Consider the following 23,465-nt stretch of genomic DNA (forward strand, 5'->3'; position numbering starts at 1 on the left):
TGCCCATACATCTGTCATCAACATTCCGCTTACATAGAAATAATTTGTTTATAATAGGTATCTGTTTTATTGTTAACAGTATGAAACGTTTTATGTCACATGTTTTGTATCAATATCATTAAAGAATATTATATATATATACAGTACAGACCAAAACTTTGGACACACCTTCTTATTCAAAGAGTTTTCTTTATTTTCATGACTATGAAAATTGTAGATTCACACTGAAGGCATCAAAACTATGAATTAACACATGTGGAATTATATATGGAATTATATACATAACAAAAAAGTGTGAAACAACTGAAAAATGTCATATTCTAGGTTCTTCAAAGTTTTTGCTTTGATTACTGCTTTGCACACTCTTGGCATTCTCTTGATGAGCTTCAAGAGGTAGTCACCTGAAATGGTCTTCCAACAGTCTTGAAGGAGTTCCCCGAGAGATGCTTGGCACTTGTTGGCCCTTTTGCCTTCACTCTGCGGTCCAGCTCACCCCTAAACCATCTCGATTGGGTTCAGGTCCGGTGACTGTGGAGGCCAGGTCATCTGGCGCAGCACCCCATCACTCTCCTTCTTGGTCAAATAGCCCTTGATGCCTTCAGTGTGACTCTACAATTTTCATAGTCATGAAAATTAAGAAAACTCTTTGAATGAGAAGGTCTGTCCAAACTTTTGGTCTGTACAGTATATAACTGATTGGAGATTTATCTCACAACTATAACACTGAGTCTAATACAGTATAATGTACAGTCTAACCTAATACAGTCTGATGTACAGTCTAACCCAATATTGTCTAATGTACAGTCTAACCTAATACAGCCTTATGTACAGTCTAACCTAATACAGTCTAATGCACAGTCTAAACTAATACAGTCTAATGTACATTCTAACATAATACTGTCTAATGTACAGTCTAACCTAATATAGTCTAATGTACAGTCTAACCTAATATAGTCTAATGTACAGTCTAACATAATACTGTCTAATGTACATTCTAACATAATACTGTCTAATGTACAGTCTAACCTAATATAGTCTAATGTACAGTCTAACATAATACTGTCTAATGTACATTCTAACATAATACTGTCTAATGTACAGTCTAACCTAATTCAGTCTAATGTACAGTCTAACCTAATATTGTCTAATGTACAGTCTAACCTAATGCAGTCTAATGTACAGTCTAACCTAATATTGTCTAATGTACAGTCTAACCTAATGCAGTCTAATGTACAGTCTAACCTAATATTGTCTAATGTACAGTCTAACCTAATTCAGTATAATGTACAGTCTAACCTAATATTGTCTAATGTACAGTCTAACCTAATACAGTCTAATGTACAGTCTAACATGAAACAGTCTAATGTACAGTCTAACATGAAACAGTCTAATGTACTCTTAATGTGATTGACTTTAAGGGAAGTCTCTTTTCTGTTTGTTTAGTGTGATGATGAACATATACATGTGTTTAGCAGGACTATGTTAAACAACATGGACAAGCCAGGATTAAGCAGAATTAATGCTGGTGTTTAAAAAAACACCTTACATCAGGCTTCAGTTATTTCACCTGAGCCTTATCAGGCAAGTCTACGCCTCTAGATGCCAATATTGACAGAAGGTGCTGCTCCCATGCTTCAGGGTGGAATTCAATATAAAGCAGACAGACCCAAGTGGACCCTTGCTGGTGTATATTTCTTCCTAATGTTGTTGTCAAAAAACGGGTTGATTTATAAGCGCTGAGGGAGATAATCAGCACCGATGACTTCAGTATGGCATCGATTGGACAAATTATCTTCTGGAGGTATTGTTCAGAGATTTTTTTTGTATTTATTATTAACTGTAGTTTGACTGTTTGTATATTTGCAGAACTACTGTGTTATGGCACCATTATATATACTTTTTATATAAACGCATACTTATTTTATATATACTCAGTATATATCATATACAAATATACAAACTGAGATGTTAATATAGAAAATACATCTTATTTTCGTCCCTTGCAGCATGATTGTTCTTATATTTGTAATGGCTGGAATCATAATTCTACTTCTGGCTATTGCATTTTCAGGTTGGACTAAACTTTCTCCTGGTCTATTTTTTCTATATTCCTGAGTCTTGCATTCATGTTAACAGTATTTTATTTTTTTTTACATTTCTGTGTGCTTCCCAGTGTCCCAGGGCTCTGTAGTGACTAATACACCATTTCCTGTGGGCAATCTGGGAACGGATGTGATGCTAGGCTGCAAGTTCCAAACCAAAACTGGCCAAATTTCTTCTAGTGTGTCGATCACCTGGCAAAAGGACGGCCTCACTGGGGTAGTTTATCAGTTCCAGAACAACGCTGGTCATTTACAGGATCAGAACCCCCAGTTCAAAAACAGGGTGACTCTTTTTCCAGATGTTATCACCACAGGCAATGCCTCTCTTCTCTTGAGGACGGTGAGGATGGAGGATGAAGGAGTGTATCGCTGCAGTGTGACTGCTTCTGGAGTCACGGGTTCAGCCAGCATTCGCCTCAGAGTGGGTGGTAAGAACTTCTGAATGTCTTTAATGGTTAAGTTGTATGAATAAAAAATGCAGCTGAGCACCCGTGCTGCTGTTAGTCACTGTGCATTTGCATTGTATTGTTTGCAGCTTTCTCAGCTCCCAATATAACCAGATCAGAGAACAACAGTCTGGCAGCCAACGCTCCAAGATGGCTCCCTAAACCTGATGTAACCTGGTTAGACTTGAATGGATCACAGTTAAACAGCACCACTCAGTTTTCTACGTTAACGATGGGGATTGTGCAGGTTACGAGCAACCTCCAAGTCCAAGTGACTGATGGGATCTACACCTGTATCATCCAGAATGCTCTTGTCGCAGCTCTCTCTACAGCAACAGTTACAGGTATAGGTTCCCTTTTTTTAATTTTTTATTATTACATGATTGCAGGTACAGTGACACACACACACACACACACACACACATACATTTGCATAAACACACAGAAATTACATTAAATAGACAATCGAACTCACCCAGAATGAAAACATTTACTCAGATGTTGCATGGTACATCCACTTCATATATTTGCTTTTTGCCATCTGTGATTAGTAAACAGACTTTTAAGAGAATAAATAGTGAGGTATACATGTACATATTAAGATATATTATATATAATATACATCATTTTGATCTTTTCATTTTGCAGGTAATGGAGTTTCAACAACGACTGACTTCACATTTAATTCATCCCCAAACATTATGAAGTCACATGCCATCAGCACATCCTTTATCCTTTTCTGTATGTTGGTACGGTGAAGGTACAACTTATGGCTGGTGGATAAGGCACAGACTATTAGCAGAGACATGATTCACATTATGCTGTAAAACACACACACACACACACACACACACACACACACACACACACACACACACACACACACACACACAAGGTCCTGTAAATAATATATTTTTTAAATATTTTAATATAACCTTTAAATAAACATTAGTAATGGCAATGAATAGAATTGTTTTATTTAAATTCCTGCTGTTGACGTTGATGATTATGTTAATGATGATGATGATGATGATGATGATGATGATGATGATGATGATGATGATGATGATGGTGATGCTTTTTCTTTGGTCTTTGTGCTGTGATGTAGTAGACCAGCAGATGGCGACACTGCCGCTCACCGGTCAGATGATCAGGTCAAAGCGTGTGGCACTATAAACCCCGCCCACCTGCCCGTACGCGTTCGCCGATTGGTCAGACAGCTAAATTCTCAAATATCTATAAACGTGAAAGCAGGTTGCCCGATCCGGTGTTTTATCGCGAGTCTATCATATAATCATAATATTTACATAGTATTTACATTATATACTATATTTTAAATTATCGAGTCGGATTATGACGTTATATTAGCGTTATATTAACGTCTATTATACATGTTTTTTTAACCTTTAATAAGCGAAGGTTTTTTGCCTAATGCAAACAGTAAATCTATGAATGCCTGCAGTGGATTAACAGGGAAAATGTGAATGTGGGTTTAATGTGCACGTCAAGTCACTGAATTTTATTGATTCAGTAATTCGTTAATTTATCCTAAGAATATAAAAATTGATGCACAGTGATGTAAAACAATAATGCAAATCCATACTGCCTGGTCCATCTTGATGCTCTATCTCTGGATTGAGGTCTATGAAGTTACTAACACAGTAGGATGGATTTTGATTGTAATAATATTAACAGTCTACTACAATAACTCAGGACCACAGGTTGCATGGACAGTTTTGCATTTATTCACCAACACTGGCTTGTTTTTTAAGGATAAACGTTTTATATATGAAAAAAAAACAAAACTCACAGGTATTAAACTCCATTCTCTTCTACAACTTATAACCTCATTATCTATGTAAAGCTGTTTTGAGTCAATGTGCATTGTTAAAAGCGCTCTACGAATAAAAATGAATTGGATTAAAACCGTTTAATTCTTTATGGAGGGTCAGATGTAGGGTTGTGGAACTGAACTTGTTGTCAAAGGGTGTTTTTTGTGTGACCGACCTGGCAACCCTGTGAGTAGGTAAAACTTTGCTGGGAGTGGATTGATGTGGAGTGTTTGTAGGACAGACTTTGTTTGTGTAATAATTAGTTTAAAAAAAAAAGGTGATTGGAGAAAATATTGTTTTACGATGTCGGACAGTGTGAAAAAAGCTGCCCATGAAGAGGTGAAAGACATAGGAACGGACACCGAGTCGATGAACGGGAACGTGAGCAGCTCCAGGGCGTTTTGTCGCGTGTGTAAGCGCATGTACCGCGAGCCCAAGCTGCTGTCCTGCTTGCACACGTTTTGCGCGGACTGTATTCGGCAGCTGGAGGCGTTTTCCCCGCTGAGTGAAGCTCCGGCACGGGACCGGGTGCGGGAGCGCGTGCTGTGTCCCGAGTGCGACAGTGTGGTGGAGCTGCCGCGCTCCGGCGTGGACGCACTCACCACGGACCACCTGGCGCTGGACGAGGTGTTCATGGAGACCCTGCTGCTGGAGAAGTGCGCTGTGTGCGACCTGTGCGGGGACGCCGAGGCCCGTCAGCGCTGTGCGGTCTGCAGCCTCAACCTGTGTGACTTCTGCAGCCAGGCGCACAGGTAAGTGAGCTCAAGTCAAGTCAAGTTTATTTCTATATCGCTTTTCACAACAGACATTGTCTCAAAGCAGCGTTTACAGAAATCAACAGTTAAGGTGAATCTTCTTCTTCTTTCGGCTGCTCCCATTAGGGGTTGCCACAGCGGATCATCCGTCTCCATACCACCCTGTCCTATACATCTGCCTCTTTCACACCAACTACCTACATGTCTTCCCTCACCACACAGAGTACACACATGTACTCTGTCTTACTCCTACTGACTCTCATTCCCCTTCTCTCCAACGCATATCTCCACCTCTCCAGGCTCTTCTCAACCTGCTCCCTACTCTCACCACAAATCACAATATCATCCGCAAACATCATAGTCCAGGGAGACTCCTGTCTGACCTCGTCCGTCAACCTGTCCATCACCACTGCAAACAGGAAAGGGCTCAGGGCCGATCCTTGATGCAGTCCAACCTTCACCCTGAACCAGTCTGTCGGCACACTTCACTGCCGTCACACTGTCCTCATACATGTCCTGCACCACCCTCACATACTTCTCTGACACACCTGACTGCCTCATACAATACCACAACTCCTCTCTTGGCACTCTGTCGTACGCTTTCTCTAAATCCACAAATACACAATGCAATTCCTTCTGTCCTTCTCTATACTTCTCCATCAACATTCTCAAAGCAAATAATGCATCTGTGGTGCTCTTCCTCGGCATGAAACCATACTGTTGCTCACAGATGGTCACCTCTTCTCTCAGCCTGGCTTTCACTACTCTTTCCCATAACTTCATGGTGTGACTGATCAACTTAATTCCCCTGTAGTTACTGCAAGACTGCACATCTCCTTTATGCTTAAACAGTTAAGGTAAATGGTGTGCATTTATCCCTGATGAGCAGCCATGGTGACTGTGACAAGGAGAAACTCCCTTAGATGTTATGAGGAAGAAACCTTGAGAGGAACCAGACTCAAAAGGGGAAACCATCCTCATTTGGGTGACATCAAGAGTGTGATTATAGTCTTTATACAATACAGAACACTGGACAGAGTGAGAACTAACATGATTGCTGGATTGTAAGATTATAAGTAATGTTCTTTCTACAGTCTTATACAGTCATTGTAGTTATAAAACTAGGAGCTACTGAGCAACTCATGAAATAGCTCAACATTTTTGATCATCACAGATCCAACACCAGCTTCCAGTGCGCTTACATCATTCACGTCATAAAAATAAAGCTTCCCCATCTTTAGGAACAACCTGGTTGGGGGAAACACCCTTTTCTTTCTAACCTTCATACAACAAGGTTGAAATGAACTCGACACTGTAACAATAAAATATTCCCAAACCCAACACTATAGAAGAAACCATAGTTATGAAGAACCATGAAGATGGATTTGGACTGTAATTCATATGAACCGTGTAATACAATGTTTATATGAATTACAGTCCAACTCCATATAAACACTGTAATTCATATAAACATTGTATTACACGGTTCATATGAATTACAGTCCAACTCCATATAAACACTAATTCATATAAACATTGTATTACACGGTTCATATGAATTACAGTCCAAATCCATCTTCATGGTTCTTCATGACTATTGTTTCTTCTATAGTGTTGACTACAGGACTGCAGTTAGCATGAACAGTTTAAGCATTTAAGCAGAACAATGATACAACTATAATGAATGGGCAGCACCCAGATGATGATGGGTTCCCTTTGGAGTCTGGTTCCTCTCAAGGATTCCTCCTCTTACCACCGGATGGTTTTTGCCTTCAATTGTGACCACTGTTCATTGAGAATAAACTCATATTTTATAACTTCGTTATCTATGTGAAGCTTCCTTTGGAGAATGACTATTGTTTTAAAAGCTCTACAAATAAAAAGGAATTGAAATTAAACGGTGGGATTTTTCAATCCAAGCCAACCTGGTGGCCTGCATGCACATTCCTAACATTCCTCATGACTCGGAGTCATAGCATTGTTTAGGGTTGGAGTTGAGCTTTATAGTTTTTTTTGTTTGTTTTCCTCCACTAAGGAAGGAGAAAAGGATTTGTACCGATTGGCCAGGCAGAGAGACCGAGCTGGGAAGGATGTGCTACAAGTTAGAGCAATAAAGAATAGAGATGGAAATGTGTTGACTAGTGAGGAGAGTGTGTTGAGAAGCTGGAAGGAGTATTTTGAGCAGCTGATGAAAGAGGAACTTGACAGAGAGAGAATGTTGGATGGTGTGGAGATGGTGAAGCAGGAAGTGGATAGGATTATTTAGGAGGAAGTGAGAGCAGCGATTTAGAGGACGAAGAGTGGAAAGTTGGTTGGACCAGATGACATACCGGTAGAAGCAGGAGATGTTAAAGAGAGATGGCAGTGGAGCTTTAAAAATGTTGATGGAGAAGGACAGAAGGAATTGCATTGCGTATTTGTGGATTTAGAGAAAGCGTATAACAGGGTGCTGAGAGAGGAGTTGTGGTATTGTATGAGGAAGTCAGGTGTGTCAGAGAAGTATGTGAGGGTGGTGCAGGACATGTATGAGGACAGTGACAGCAGTGAAGTGTGCAGTAGGAACGACAGACTGGTTCAAGGTGGAGGTTGGACTGCATCAAGGATCGGCTCTGAGCCCTTTCCTGTAGTGGTGATGGACAAGTTGACGGATGAGGTCAGACAGAAGTCTCCGTGGACTATGATGTTTGGGAAAGATATTGTTATTTGTGGTGAGCGTAGGTAGCCGGTTGAGAAGAGCCTGGAGAGGTGGAGATATGCGCTGGAGAGAAGGGGAATGAAAGTCAGTAGGAGTAGGACAGAGTACATGTGTGTGAATGAGAGGGAGGACAGTGGAGTGGTGCGGTTGCAGGGAGAAGAGGTGGAGAAGTTGGTGGAGTTTAGGTACCTGGGGTCAACAGTGCAAAGTAATGGAGAGTGTGTTAGAGCAGTAAAGAAAAGTGTGCAGGCAAGGTGGAGTGGGTGGAGAAGAGTGACAGGAGTGATTTGTGATAGAAGGGTATCTGCAAGAGTGAAAGGGAAAGTTTATAGGACTGTGGTGAGACCTGCGATGTTGTATAATTTAGAGACCGTGGCATTGAGTAAAAAACAGGAGGTGGAGATGGAGGTAGCAAAGCTAAAGAGGTTGAGGTTTTTGTTGGGAGTGACGAGGATGGACAGGATTAGAAATTAATCATTAGAGGGACAGTGCATGTAGGACGTTTTTGGAGACAAGATGAGGGATCCGCGATTGTGATGGTTTTGACATGTGCAGAGGAGGGACATAGGGTATATCTGTAGGAGAATACTGAGGATGGAGTCACCAGGAAGGAGGCAAAGAGGAAGGCCAAGGAGGTGGTTAATGGATGTGGTGAGGGAAGACATGCAGGTAGTTGGGTTGAAAGAGGCAGATTTACAGGACAGAGGAGTATGGAGACAGATGATCCGCTGTGGCGACCCCTAATGGGAAAAGCCGAAAGAAGAAGAAGAAGAAGAAGAAAAAGACTAGGCTATATGCCTCTTGCCAAAGGTGTTCTTTGCTAGTTGGAGATTTGATCCCAGAGCAGTTTAATAGGTACAGTGACTGGGCAGGCCATTCCACGATAGTTAACACTTTATCTGACTGTTTGCTCTGTAAATAACGCTTAGAGAACTTAAACGTATGCTTCAGGTCATTGTCTTTGTCTGGTCATTGTCTGTAAGCTGCAGTCCAGATGGAATTGCATGGTGTTCAAAGTATGAAATGTTAGACATTTTGGTTCATTATTTCTTTTACAATTTAACCTACATGTATATAAGTAGTTAGCATGTTCTTCAAACACTAACAGAATATTGTGAAGTGGAATGTGATATAGCTACGTGTCTTTAATTCATCCATAGCCTATTGTTAGTGCCTGAGGTAACAGTTTAATGAAAGTATACCGTTAAATAACGTTAATAAGAATACAGTTTAATGACCCAGTTTGTCGCATATAAGCAAAAAGAGCATGCGTGTCTTGCAAAAACAATAGAAAAATAGTTGCTTTTTCACACTTTTGACAGACACTGTGTCCTACACTACAGTTCTAACTGGCGATCTTTACCTCATTGACATCGCTCTGCCACTAATTTCTCTAAATCAGGTCTCGAGATGGAGGTGACCAACCATACATCTAACCGTTCAATCGTTTTATTTTATTCACATTTTATTCTGGCTAGTGTCACTGTGGATTTCGAGTTCATGTTTGCGTTATTGTCATTTTAGTATATAGCTTGTGTACTTGGCGGTACACACAAAAAATCTCAGAATTCAAATATGCAGTGTCTCCTGGACAATCTGTTTGAGTGATTTTGCATTACAGTGCTTGGGTGCTTACAGGAGAGCATCAGGCTCTAGACATGATGTCAAAAGACATGGGGAAATAATTTAAGAATTGAAGAAAATGTCAATTGTATTGCAATGTGAGGGGGATAAAAGAGAATGTTTGGGTCCTACCCCATACAGTGAAATGAAATGTTTTTTCATTGCACCACAGCCGTACACAAAACTGCAAATACTGTGACTACACAGCCGTGTAAGACAAGTGCAAGACAATAAGTTCACATAGCAATAAACTCACTGATATGCAGACTGTGAGGTATAGGAAAGCTGTTGCACAATAGACTTTAAACTTTTGGGTTTTATAGCAGAAATATAGATAAAAAGTGTCTAGAGCACTGGTTCACCTAGTTTACCTGATTGAATGTGTATGGGGAAAGAAGACCAGAGAAGCAGATGGAAGTCCATGCAGGCATTGGTCAAACATAAGATGGAACTCGGATGTTAAGCTCAGGATTGATGTTTGGAGATTGAAGCTCAGATGTTAAGAAGGGGTCTTAAAGCTGTGAAGCGACAACACAACCTGCAGTACAGGAGGTTGCAGCCATTTGCACACAACAGTACATTATACCACCACATCTGATACACTAAACATATATCACGTCTCATACACAGAACCTTTTGCTATATCAAAGAGCAAAGAATTCTGTGGCGCATGGGATTTTGTTGCCTTTTCTGAAGGGAAGTCAGTAATTTAGCCATAAAGTCAGACCAATGAATAAAGAGAAACAACACAATTAGGAAAGGACTCAATTCTCTGAAAATTAAAAAAACAATCATGTGTGGTGTATACACCTAGTCCTAGTATTTATTACTTTTCTTTGTCTTCCTAAATGCCTGATGGTGATAAAGAACATACAGGGCATTTTGAGAGGAAGCAGAAAGTGTTTACCCAGTGTTTACCTTTGTGTTTACCCAGAGTTTACTTTTGTGTTTACTTTTGTGGTTACCCAGAGTTTACCTTCGTGTTCAGCTAGAGTTTACCCAGAGTTTAACCAGAATTTACCTTAGATTTAAGATAGTATACCCAGAGTTTAACCTTTTCAGAGTTGCATTGAAGGTAGTAATAAAAAAATAGTTAAAGGACAAATTAACGTTTTTATTTGCTGAAGCAAATAATATAATTCTCAAACCAAAAAAACTCAAAGTGGTCTAATTTTATGGGGTTCAGTTCAAAAATACGGTAATTGTCAGTTACGCTCATATTTTTGTATTTATTTTTTCCCGTTATAGCAATTAGAAGTTTAATATGCAGGTTTATTTATAATTTTTTTTTTAAACAGGAGACAAAAGAGGACTTCCAGTCATGCCATTCAAAGCTTGGAAGAGCTGAAGCGCCAGGGCCATCTTTCCAGACCCGTGCTGTGTTCTCTGCACCCGGGCCAGGAGTTGCGTCTCTTCTGCGAGACATGTGATCTCACCATTTGCATGGAATGTGCTGCTGCTTTTCACAAGGACCATCGCTGCAGTCCCCTGCATGAGGTTATACATCAGCACGGCGACCGTATTCGAGAGCTGGTTTCCAGGAACCTGCGGCCTCGTCTTTTTCGTCTGGAGGAGGCACTGAGGTGCGTGCAGGTTTCCCAGAATGCTTTGCAGTCTCGGGCAGAGGCGATGTCAAACGAGATCCAGGCCTTTGCACAAGCCTACACCAACGCTGTGCAAACTCACTGCCGTTCTCTTCTGCACTCTCTGGAGGATCTGAGACTTCAAAGGCGCAATCAGCTCCAGCTGCAAAAGGTGCAGTTGCAGCAGGCATTGTGTGATATCCGTGGCAGTGTGGACTTTGCTGAACGCTTGCTTACGTGTGGCTCGGAGGCAGAGATCCTCAGTGTAAAGGGAGTAACCACAAGGCGGTTAATGAGCCTGATCGAATTGGGGTATGACCCACACTTGACCAGTGTCAGCCATGACATTGGTGGCAGTATCTGTTTCTTACCACAGGAACTTGCAGGGGACGTAGACGGATTTCCAATGGTAGGAGTTCTGCAGGCCAAGACCGTAGATCCCAGCAAGTGCTCCATTCAAGGAGAAGGTAAGGATTCAGGTATCGCGTTTTACAGTTATAAAAAAAAAATACAATAAAAAATCATTTTCTGACTGATGGACTCAGCACTTATCCAAGGATTGTAAAGGTGGCCAGCAAATATTCTAGATACAGTAAAACCCTATTGTATGAGCAACTAATAGTACGAACAAACGAAGGCACGAGCAAACCCACGCTGCCGGTTTCCCACTTTCGGCCGAGGTTAGCATCAGTCGCTCAGTTGCTCTCGTTGTTCAGTGCAGCAAAAATTTAACTTTTTTTGTTATATTTTTGTTTCACTAGAAATCTTGAAAAATGTCTCCCAAGAAAATCAGTGATGGTGCTGGGAAAAAGAAAGTAAATAGAATTACCATTGAAACCAAGAAGGAAATAGTCGAAAAGTACGAGCGTGGTGTGCGTACTCGTGACCTATGTCAGCAGTATGGGGTGTCTAGCTCTACCATAAGCACCATAGTAAATAATAAAGAGAAGGGCAAGAGAAGGAGATTCTCCTACCAAAAACTTCTTTCCTCTCTCACCATCCACCACCATCTCACACTCACAATCAACCACTACTACATGGGTAAGTGTTAAATTATGCTTACCGTATGGTACTGTATTTTTATTTATTTATCTTTATTTTTATTACAATATTTTATTATCTTATTATTAATAATGTATTTCTTTGTCAATACAGTCATTTCCGGGGTATTTGTTTGTTAAAATAGGCTACAAATACTTTTTAAATGCAGAAATAAGCGATCGAATGAGGTCTCGGAATGGATTAAATCGCTTTTACATTAATTCTTATGGGGAAAATGAGTTTGACCGTACGAACATATGGACCTACGAGCAATTTTCAAGAACGAATTTTGCTCATCCAACAGGGTTTTTACTGTACTACAAGTGTTTGACTGTTCTTATTCTTTAACTAGGAGATTGGATGTTGCTCAGCTGGAGCTCCTGGTGTTAAAAGCCTTATAAAATCACTTATAAAAGCCTTTTCTGAACCATCCCATCAATGCCATTGTCTCTCCTCAGTAGCTTGAGGTCAATTCTAAATGCGAATAATTTGTTTAACCATGGAGTCATGTGCCAAATCATTCACAGGGCTGCTTGATTTTCAGATAAAAAGGGTGTAGCACCTCAATGGCTACATACATCAAGAATACATTTACCTAGTCACAACTTTTCCAGTGTATTTTCCAGGTTGAATTTGAATTGAAATGTAAGTGTATTTCAATTGATGATTGCATTTTTTCCCCCCCGATCCTTGTAAGAAAATGTTTAGTTCCCACCTGTAGCTCAGGTGACCCTTTTATAAGAATAAGAACCATTTTTCACTAGCAGTTCCATGTTTTCTTAAGGAGAGGGCAGTTCCAATTTACTCTGACACCATGTGTCTCTGCAGAGAGCATAAGGTGTAGAGTTTCATTATATAAAATTGTATTTGTTCTAAAAAAAAAAACACTCTTGGGAATGAGGGCAATTCAGCTGAATTTCCAGGTAGGTAACGCACACGTACCTGCACAGGACTAGAGCATGGAATGGAATGATCACTGAACATAGTGGGGACATTCCTTGTTCCCATAAACCTTTTCATTTGGTGTTGTCAATCACAGTTTTTGTCTTTCAGCTGTGTCTCAACATGTTCCATGACCAGACAAAATATTAACATGTAAACCTGCGATAGATAAAAGAATAGATAGATATGGTGTTAACAGTATGCATGGTTAGATAATACCCAAATGTAGTTTCTCTCAGAAAGTGAGACTTGATTGTAGGAATAGCATGTTCAGTAATTCATCTTTAATGAAATACTGGGAAATAATCACATTTTTAAAGTAACAGAAATCTTGTTGTTGAGTGACCTGTGTTGTTGAGGTGAGGATAAAATAGAAACTATGGTAATGAATCTGTCTCTGGTTGTGTTGGAAAAAGCAGTAGCACCGTGACACCCTGGTTCCTTATTAATTCAGAATAATTATATCTCGGAGTACTGCAGTTGGCATGCAGAGCTTACTAGTAGTTCTTTGTGGTTAGTATTTTAAGGATTGATAAATTGGATTGTCTATAAAGGAACAAAAATCAATAATTATTTTTTTTTTTTACCTCTTTTGTGCAGTTATGCATCTGCCTTTAATCTTTTTATTGCAATCTTTAAGACAGAGTATGAGAATCTGAGGGCAGCTGCAACCATAAAGGCTGAATTTGTCTGACAGCTGCAGAGAGAAATGTAGATATACGCGACCAGAGAGCTCAGGCTACATCTATATGAATCCCATTCACATTTTAAACGCTCTACATTCACACTGGTGCTTTCAAACATTTACCAACAATTCTCGAGTCCCTGTACTGTACATGCATGAGAATGTAAGAATTTATGCCATTTAAGTCAAGTCAAGAGTCTTTTATTGTCATTTCTACTATACACAGTTGTAAACAGTACACAGTAAAAATGAGACAACTTTCCTCCAGAACCCTGGTGCTACACTAAACAACTTGGAGCTACAACACAAAGCTACATAAAGTGCATCGAGTGCAACCTAGTGCAAACAGTGCAGACGAAAAACAGTACAGACAGTGCAGACAGACAACACAAGACAAGACACATAACTCAAGATAGCGCCGACCAGTCAACCTACTGTATACTCTGAATATACAGTACTGTGCAAAGAGAACTATAAAAACTATAACCAAAAGTATATATGAACAAACACAATGCAGTGCTAAAAATAGCAGGCACCTTTTTGAACTAATGCAGCATGTGTGAACATTCTGTCCACTTTGAAAAATGCAATCTGAAGGTTGTACAGAGTGGCATTTTATAGGAATGTTACTTTAGTTTTCATGTATCACTAAAAGCTGTCAAGCTGAAGTTAGAAATCTTTGAAGTCCAGTTTGTCTTTATAATAATCAGGTTTATAAGATTTTCTCTTGAATCTGAACTTATTTGCAGGTGTCCAACAATGTATTGAGGGCAAAAAGCGTGAGTTCACACTAGTCTGCAGGGACTCTGTGGGGGAACTGATGGCCAAAGGAGGAGACTCTGTGTTAGTCAGTATTATCCACACAGAAAAGAAAGAGTGGTGAGTTTGAACTTGTTCTTTTAAAATATTTATAATTATAAACTAGAGGTTCATAGGTTTTGTCGATTATTCACAATGATAGTGGATTGCTATTGGCAAAAATCCATACCGATAGTTTTTCCAGGTTGCGTTAGCCTCTAGAAGCGAATTATTGCTGTTTATTTTAACATTTTTTTTATATAATTTATATTATAATATATATTGTATTAATTGACGTAACTGTTTTTATTTATTTGGAGTGTTACTTTTTGTTTCAGTTTGAATGCATGTCTTTTTATTGTACTCCATATTTATTATTATAATATGTAAAAAAAATTTTTCATTCAGCACATGATTTAGTACAGTTTTATTTATTTATTTGTTTGTTTGTTTGTTTGTTTATTTATTTTTTAAATAAAGTGAAATACAATTTTACATTTGTTTTCTTTTTTTTTCTTTTTTTTTTATCTACTATCTGTTAATTAATCGGTTATCGGCAAGTACGATCCAACCTAGATATCGGTATCGGTAAAATCTGTCGACCTCTGTTATACAGTTTTCTGAATATAAGCTTTATAGATCAATTTTATTTTATTTTTTATGTCCATTGTCCCAGCAGCTACAATCACTAACTAATTATGACTTTATGACTAGGGCTTTATGACCAGTGAGCACTACTGTGTCACATTCCAGACTACTGCAGCAACCTTTTATGGTAGCCATTTGTGGTGGAAGATGACTAGGACTAGAACTAATCCTGTATGTTTGGATTGCATTAACTGTCATGTTCCAGCATGCCTTGAGGTGACTCAGGATGATACAATTCCCCCATCTATTATTAAAAAGGTTTATTGACATAGTGTGGCTAATTCCAATATAAAAGCCAGGTTTGACTCAACCTTGTGCAGTTAATGAGAACATCTTGTATGATCTCTATTAAATCTGCTTCATTATAGACTTGTGTGTTTGAAAGGGTTTTTATATAGGACATTTATAAAACATACACAGCACCTTTTGCCATTTCTTGCAGCAAAGTGGAGACAGCAGTGATTGATAATAATGATGGGTCGTATACAGTCTCCTACACGCCCAGGGAACCTGGATCCTACTCTGTGTGGGTTTGTGTCAAAGCACAGCATGTTAAGGTAACAGCTCGATTAGTAATAAAGTATTAATAGCTCAATAGGGGTGCAATTAGAGTGGGACCGATCCTGTTTCTGTTTTTTTGTGCTTTGCAGGGTTCGCCTTTTGGGCTGACTGTGAAGAGAAAAATTCAGCGACACCGTGGAATCTTCCACTGCTGCTCTTTCTGCTCTAGTGGTGGCGCCAAAGAGGCACGATGTGGCTGTCCTGGGACCATGCCAGGTATAGCACACTTACATTCCTGCACAAATTTGTCTGGCTTTCAGGGTGTATTTTACTTCCCATTATGACATAATGTATTGTAGTTTTTATAATAAATAAATGCACTTCAGTTTGAAATGTTTAGGCCAAAAAATTTTATTAGGGGTGCCTCTGTTCAGCACTGGATTTATTTGTGATGTCACACTTCGCCGTAGTGGTTAGTGGCTCATATAAATGTCGACACAAGGCTTTAAGAATTTTCCTTTTTTCATAATCATTTCTTCTTTCATCTTGTCTGCTTGGTTTAAAGACTATAATTTTATTGTGGCGGTTGTATACAGCGCTAAATCCCCCCCCCAAAAAAGAAATGAAAGAAAGAAAGAAAGGAGTCGTACTGTTCTTTTTATTTTTTTATTGTGGAAAGATGTTTTGTAAGTTTTCTTATATTTCTCTGCTCACCAGCAGTAAAACAATCATCATACTGTACGTAGAGAAACATACAGAAACCACACTTCATGTGTTTGCGCTGGTTGATACGTTGAGAGCAGTGAACTATAAGAAACGGTTGAATGAAAGAAACATCTTCCAGTATAATGGAAAAAAAGTAAAGAAAAATAGAATCTTTACCTGTTTTTTATTATTAACAGTAAAATACATTTCAGCTTTATAAACTTGTTCCATATAATAACCATGTCTTTGTCTTCATGGATTGACTTTCAGTTCTAATGAGACTAATGTATTACTTTATTAAAGGTAATGTAAACCAGATACTGTAAGACTGTAAGTTACTACAAGTGCCTTCTTAGAGAGATCAAAATATCCAAATGAGCCTTTTCCAGTTACATCCAGATTTTCTTTTACAATATATAATGTTTGTACAGTCAAACATGTCTCAGCGTGTTTATAACGATTACTTTCTATGTAATCGGTATAAATGATCATTATTGATCATTATAATCAAACTCTTGATGTCACCCAAATGAGGATGTTCCCCTTTTGAGTCTGGTTCCTCTCAAGGTTTCTTCCTCATAACATCTAAGGGAGGTTTTCCTTGTCACAGTCACCACGGCTGCTCATCAGGGATAAATACACATCGTTCACCTTAACTGTTGATTTCTGTAAAGCTGCTTTGAGACAATGTCTGTTGTGAAAAGCGCTATAGAAATAAACTTGACTTGACTTTCTAAAATGGTCTACTATTTTTTAGTTTAAATGCAGAATTACTTGTTAAACCATACGCTATTTTGTGTTTGTGATGCCTGGCAAGTGGTAATTTGCAAGCTGTAATAACATCATTTCCCACCTCTGGAGGTTTAACATGCATAGTCAGGGAAAACAAGACGCCTCCATGAAAGTGTTTGCTTGCTCTCTCGAAGCATGTAAAACTCATAAAAAAGCTACTTCAAGTGCACTTTTACAGTAATAATGAGTGGTTATTGCTGCTGTTCTACTATAGTGAACTTCAAACATTCTTTAAATCATTACAGACAGTTGTGGGTATCCTTAGCAAAGCTCAGTGGTACTTCAAATCTTTGTTTAACTTAAATATAAATTGGTGATTAATATGACCAAGGTTTTAGTTTTAACTGAATAACATGTTGCTTAGACTGCTGCCCCCGTGACCCGAATTACGGATAAGCGGGAGAAAATGAATGAATAACATGTCTGTATATGAACAGATCAGCATTATAAGTGGGTTCTCTCTGGGGTCTGTGTTGCTCTGAATTTTATTTCAGTACTCTAAAACTGTGTACACTTTTTTTTTTTTTTTTTAATAAATGTTGTGTGCTTGTGTTTCACAGGAGGGTTCCAGGGATGTGGTCATGGCCACAAAGACCACCCAGGGAAGCCACACTGGTCCTGTTGTGGTAGTGTGCAGGAGAGCTCAGAGTGTGTGCGCAGTCTGGAGTCAGGCTCTCAGCAAGGACATGTCCGAACTGTGGAACTCTGAAAGAACAACCACACACAAAAATGCACAATTATGTCGTTTTAAAATGCTATATGGTGCTTTAAAACCTGAAAATGTCCTGGTATATATATTTTTAAACATGTCACCAGCAGGCCTGTCCGTGATGCAGTTGATCTCTGTAAAGCTGGATTATCCTACTCCTTTGTTCACTTTTTTATTTAACGACTTTTTTTTTTTTTTTTTTTTTTTTTTAACTCTACAAGCATGAACCAGTTACACACAGATATTTAAAAAGCTTGAACAAAGTGCTGTACAAGTTTAACAAATCCTTGTCGATTTTTAAGTTTGTGTTCATGCATTTTATATTTGTACTTTTTTTTAACCAAATACCTCGTATGGAGAGATATAGTGATAACGTATAACAAATAATTAATTTCTGGTTTCAAATGTGAATTTATGTAACGCTGCTGTGTGTAATGAAGGGGCATTGAAAAAGTAGGACATATCTTGTGGAGCAATGGTGAGCAGCGTGCATTAGGAATTTGGCTCGAATATTCGGTCCCTTTGTGTATTCTGTGAAAGTACAAGTTGCATTTAACAGCAGTTGGAAAGAGCATTTGTAAAATATCTAGCTAAGAGGCTTAATTTTGTTGCCCTGGCCACCCAATAATACAGCATGTGAAGCTGTGTTTGGTGTTGATCTACTCGACACTGGCCACGTCGACAAAATAAAAACATCCATAAGAACTTTTGGTGCTACTCTTAACAACATTACTGTATTCTTGATATTTTATTTCATAACCGAATGTCTGATGTGTTTATTTAACTAATATTGTAATGAATTAAAATAGACTTGGTGTCACATAAAACCAATATGATTACATGTGCATCAATACTAATAAATGTCCCAAACTTCAGCTGTCTGAACAGTTATCTTTTTTTTTTGTGTGTTCTTTTATGTTTACTCTGAACTTGCTTTTGGTTGCTCAGACTGATTATTGCAACAACAAAAAATACTGATATTAGTTGCAGGATAGTTACATAGGATAGTTATGCTTCTGATCCAGGTTATGATAACAATAATGCACTTTAATTATTTAGAAACTCCCCTTTTAATTAAATTTTTTCGCAATTCTTTGTGGTTTTTCCAGCCTGGGAATGACTTGTTGAGCAGGCTGGAAGTGTGGGAGATGCTTTTCTAGTCAACACCAGATGGCAACAATGCGCTATGTCTTTCCCTGCTACAGTGTTTCCTATTGTCCTGATTTGAAGTTTAATATACTTTCAAAACCTCACAATAAATGCTTGATTAAGCGTTTCCATGCCGAATGTCAGCAGGCTGTTATCCACATCTGTTGAAACGCTATGAATTTTCACACAGGGACTCCTATATATTTATTCAGTGGATATTATGAACACTTTGGAAATATCAAAATCAGTCTATAAAGAGGGTATTTGGACTAGGAGATCAAATCAGAGTGCCAGGAAGAGAGCATTGGGAAAAAATGCAGACTTTTTTCCCCCCTTATTTTGGTCGGATTGAAAATTGCTATGTTAATTGGAATTGCACAAAATTGGGCCAAAAGATCTTGGAGCCAGAGAATGTGCAATAGACACTGCAAGTTGTACAGCATATAACCATATACTCGTGCACTCCCCGGCTTTTTCCACCCTGAGAAATATATCCTGAAGTAAAATTTATTGATGCACTGAATGTTTATAGTTATACTATAGTAATTATAGAATTACTAATTTATATCTACATTGTTTAATTGTATCATTTGCTTAGGCATATTAAATCATGGCCCACCTCACTGCTATCTACCAGCTGGTTGATTCTGGGTCATCCAACTTATCCATTATTTTAAACAGAGCACTGCAGATATAAGTAGGCTTATAATGCACCAACTAAGACCATTCTGGTAAAGAGCAGTCAACAAAGATGACTGCTCTCTATGAGTTAGAGCTAGCTATGACGCCTGCTGTGAATGACCCATCTGAATGGAATCCAGCTGGTGGGGTTTGTTTAAAAATAAAGAACTGGCTTATCTTAAGCTACAGGTGTTCACCAAAGTCAACAGTACATTAGCATGATATGCAGCCTGCGTACCCTAACCCTAGTTCATTGATGGGCTCTGGATCCACCTTAACCATGACCAGCTACAGAATATGAATGAATAATGTGTAAGTCAGCATTTATTTTGAGATCAATAACATATCTTGATTTTAGTGTGACTAAGATTGAAGACTAGCTATGACATGCCTGCTGGACCAACTTCAGATCGCTTTTACATTTTAAATCAGGAGTCACCAAACTTGCATTGGTTTGAATTTGAAAATTACAATATAAAAAACAAAACCTTTAAAATATGTTAGATTAGAGCTAGCTGGTCTCCAAGTTGATTTTTGTATGTTACGTAATTAATAATCTGTACAAACATGATGCAACGTAGTGCAAAATTATTAGTGGCTTGTGAAAATGTTGTAGAAGTGATCATTTGAAAATGTAAATACTTGCAGAGATTTATAGAAATAAAGTTTTACATATTGATATTAATCTGTTTCCTACCTTGTTAAATCATTGTTAATTATTGTGAGAAATCATTAACATGATGAATATCATTCATTCATTCATTCATTTTCTCCCGCTTATCCGTAATTCGGGTCGCGGGGGCAGCAGTCTAAGCAGGCCCCCGCCTTCGACTGCTGCCCAATCCTCACAGCACCGTCCCTTACGGTCCCTCCTGCAGGTGGTGAGCCCACGGGAAGATGATGAATATCATTAATCATTAATAATAACATAATAAAAGGTAAATTGAGCAAATTTGTTATTTCAAAAGTGTGTATCAAACTGGTAGCCTTTCACATGAATCGGTACCCAAGAAGTAGCTCTCAGTGTCAAAAATGTTGGCGACCCCTGGTCCAAATCAATGAAGAAGTCTTCAATCCTTCAGATACTGGTGAGCTAAACCCCAAGACATTCATACTTATTATTAAAACTATATACAATATTGTTACTAATATCTAACAATGATTTTTTTCCCATTTATATTTTCATGTTTTACATACATTTTCTTTCAACCCAGTTAGTTTGTCCTTTGTATTATATTTATTTATTTTCCTACAGCTGCTTCCTTATAGCCTATTCACACGGTGGCAATGTGCACGTAATGATGCAGCTACAGTCTGCTAAAACAAATAAAGAAATGAATTCTCTACCCTCAAAAAGTGAGGTAAATCAGTGGACACCTCAGCAGACTGGAAGCTTATTTCTTTGACAGGTCGCCTTGTACAATGTGTTTCAGGTTTGTCATTTATTATAAAAAGTACATCCAATGCACATTTAAAAAGACAGATCTGACTGTTTCGAGGTTTGGGACACACAAAAATTCAAGAGAAAGTGTAAACAACCTAAACATTTCTCATAGTTATATGATCTATAGTTATATATGGTTGTGGCAACCATACTTTCAGATACACAATCTTAAATAAAAAGAACACCAAAAGTTTGGAATATTGAGTTCGATCATTTGTGTCAATCATATATTTTAACATGACAAACTAGAAATTGCACATGTATAGATTCGAGGTTAAAAACCTATATACTGGTTCCATTTTGCTCTTGAACAAACTGAATGGCAGGCTGTAAGGGTTAGTGGAGTAATTGCTGTAACCAGTGAGACTGGAAAATGGTATTTTATGATGAAGTCAGGTGTGTCAGAGAAGTATGTGAGGGTGGTGCAGGACATGTATGAGGACAGTGTGACGGCAGTGAAGTGTGCAGTAGGTACGATAGACTGGTGAAGGTTGGACTGCATCAAGGATCGGCTCTGAGCCCTTTCCTGTTTGCAGTGGTGATGGAAAGGTTGACGGACGAGGTCAGACAGGAGTCTCCCTGGACTATGATGTTTGCGGATGATATTGTGATTTGTGGTGAGAGTAGGGAGCAGGTTGAGAAGAGCCTGGAGAGGTGGAGATATGCGTTGGAGGGAAGGGGAATGAAAGTCAGTAGGAGTAAGACAGAGTACATGTGTGTGAATGAGAGGGAGGGCAGTGGAGGGGTGCGGTTGCAGGGAGAAGAGCTGGCAAAGGTGGAGGAGTTCAGGTATCTGGGGTCAACAGTGCAAAGTAATGGAGAGTGTGTTAGAGAAGTAAAGAAAAGAGTGCAGGCAAGGTGGAGTGGGTGGAGAAGAGTGACAGGAGTGATTTGTGATAGTAGGGTATCTGCAAGAATGAAAGGGAACATTTATAGACTGTGGTGAGACCTGCGATGTTGTATGGATTAGAGACAGTGGCATTGAGTAAAAGACAGGAGATGGAGCTGGAGGTAGGAGAGCTGAAGATGTTAAGGTTTTCGTTGGGAGTGACGAGGATGGACAAGATTAGAAATGAGTTTATTAGAGGGACAGCGCATGTAGGATGTTTTGGTGACAAGGTGAGGGAGGCAAGATTGAGATGGTTTGGACATGTGCAGAGGAGGGACATGAATTATATTGGTAGAAGAATGCTGAGGATGGAGCCACCAGGTAGGAGGAAAAGAGGAACGCCAAGGAGGAGGTTCATGGATGTGGTGAAAGAAGACATGCAGGTAGTTGGTGTGAAAGAGGCAGATGTAGAGGACAGGGTGGTATGGAGACGGATGATCCGCTGTGGCGACCCCTAATGGGAGCAGCCGAAAGAAGAAGTGAGACGGGAAAAGTTATTTCGTTTTCCTCGTGGTTGGTAATTGTGTGACCGTCCCTGGGTTTTACCAGGCGGCGCTCTCTGATGGGATGCTGGTGGAGGGCATGGGGCGGAGTCAGGAGCCTGCTAGCTGTTGCAGGAACATCATGGACATTAGCGGGTGGCGGTGCGCAAGGCTGCAGGATGACACGGGAGGTTTAGAGCATCTGAAATGTTCTCTGAGGATGCAGAGATTGTGAATAGTTTATTCTTTATGAAAACATTGCGGCGGCGGGTCTGTGAGGCGGAGACGGTGTGGGCTGCAGGCAGAGACGGATGATCCTGCTGCACGTTTAGCCTGGACAGAGAGAGGAGCAGGGTTTCAGAGGAGCTCGTCTTTATTTCATGTGTTCGGGTTCGATGTTTTGTATGAGGTTTTTGTGCTTTCCGAGCACGGCGTAGTGACGTACGTTCAGTCTCGGTACTGCCACGGCATCGTAGGGCGCGCGCGGCGGGCCTGGGATACGCTCACGCGTGCGAGCGTGCGTGCGAGCGAACTCTTCCTTCGGTCCACGGTCACGTCGCCGAGGGGGCTTCAATATCGCAAACGCTTGTAACGTTTGCGTGCAGGTCAGACCCACATCGACAGTCGTATTCTGCCAGTGTGGCCCCGGTGTCACTGAATGAGCTCGACGTATCTGAGGAGAAAAAAAAAATCCCTGAATGTCTTTTCGCTTTCAAGAAAACACGGGTGGTGAGGATTAAAGCACGCGCCCGCTATAACCGGCTCACTTACTCGGTACGCGTTATGAACAAGCTAATCTAGCTAGCCAAAGCAATCGGGAAACGTTTTTTTTTCCTTTTCCCCCCTTTTTCCTTTGGATGGCGGACGCGGATCGTGGATGGAAACGAGAATTCGGGATTCCTCACAGTACATTGGCAGCACGTGTTTATTTTGGTGTGTTGTTTTTTTAATTTTTTTTTTTAT

General features: G+C 39.5%; 3 protein-coding genes across 8 annotated transcripts in view; all 3 read left to right on the forward strand.

The window, feature by feature from the left end:
- The first annotated feature begins 770 nt into the window (after window positions 1-770).
- Window positions 771-3,729, forward strand: vtcn1 (V-set domain containing T cell activation inhibitor 1). Of its 3 annotated transcripts, none has more exons than XM_083537174.1 (5): window positions 772-1,801; window positions 2,007-2,071; window positions 2,174-2,530; window positions 2,638-2,892; window positions 3,197-3,513. In XM_083537174.1, exons 1-5 carry the CDS (start codon window positions 1,770-1,772, stop codon window positions 3,304-3,306), a joined length of 819 nt encoding a protein of 272 aa, XP_083393300.1. In that variant the 5' UTR covers window positions 772-1,769; the 3' UTR covers window positions 3,307-3,513. The 3 variants fall into 3 exon arrangements, with proteins under 3 accessions (XP_083393302.1, XP_083393300.1, XP_083393301.1); XM_083537175.1 differs by lacking the exon at window positions 3,197-3,513 and adding an exon at window positions 3,657-3,729 and having other exon boundaries at window positions 1,627-1,801; XM_083537176.1 differs by lacking the exon at window positions 2,007-2,071 and having other exon boundaries at window positions 771-1,801.
- A 200-nt stretch (window positions 3,730-3,929) lies between these two features.
- On the forward strand, window positions 3,930-18,732 carry trim45 (tripartite motif containing 45). Its single transcript, XM_083537029.1, has 6 exons — window positions 3,930-5,132; window positions 10,752-11,503; window positions 14,454-14,583; window positions 15,593-15,707; window positions 15,801-15,927; window positions 17,709-18,732. Exons 1-6 carry the CDS (start codon window positions 4,600-4,602, stop codon window positions 17,855-17,857), a joined length of 1,806 nt encoding a protein of 601 aa, XP_083393155.1. The 5' UTR covers window positions 3,930-4,599; the 3' UTR covers window positions 17,858-18,732.
- Window positions 18,733-19,872: 1,140 nt separating this feature from the next.
- The window catches only part of man1a2 (mannosidase, alpha, class 1A, member 2), a 74,305-nt gene continuing 70,712 nt past the window's right edge, over window positions 19,873-23,465 (forward strand). Inside the window, exons 1-2 of one of the 4 annotated variants that reach the window (XM_083537009.1) lie at window positions 19,881-19,999; window positions 22,570-23,435. The gene's annotated coding sequence lies outside the window, so the exon portion shown is untranslated. Of the gene's footprint in view, window positions 20,000-22,538; window positions 23,436-23,465 lie in introns of those variants that run through there. The other 3 variants (XM_083537013.1, XM_083537010.1, XM_083537011.1) reach the window with 3 other exon arrangements.

Source organism: Silurus aristotelis, assembly GCF_946808225.1.
Source record: "Silurus aristotelis genome assembly, chromosome: 3".
In the NCBI taxonomy this organism is placed as follows: Eukaryota; Metazoa; Chordata; class Actinopteri; order Siluriformes; family Siluridae; genus Silurus; species Silurus aristotelis.

Coding starts and splice junctions, on each gene's coding strand:
- trim45 (XM_083537029.1), top strand. CDS start 4,600: ATGTGGAGTGTTTGTAGGACAGACTTTGTTTGTGTAATAATTAGTTTA. Junction 5,133..10,751: donor TTCTGCAGCCAGGCGCACAG/GTAAGTGAGCTC, acceptor TTTTTTAAACAG/GAGACAAAAGAGGACTTCCA. Junction 15,708..15,800: donor TCAAAGCACAGCATGTTAAG/GTAACAGCTCGA, acceptor TGTGCTTTGCAG/GGTTCGCCTTTTGGGCTGAC.
- vtcn1 (XM_083537174.1), top strand. CDS start 1,770: ATGGCATCGATTGGACAAATTATCTTCTGGAG. Junction 2,531..2,637: donor CATTCGCCTCAGAGTGGGTG/GTAAGAACTTCT, acceptor TATTGTTTGCAG/CTTTCTCAGCTCCCAATATA. Junction 2,893..3,196: donor CTCTACAGCAACAGTTACAG/GTATAGGTTCCC, acceptor TTCATTTTGCAG/GTAATGGAGTTTCAACAACG.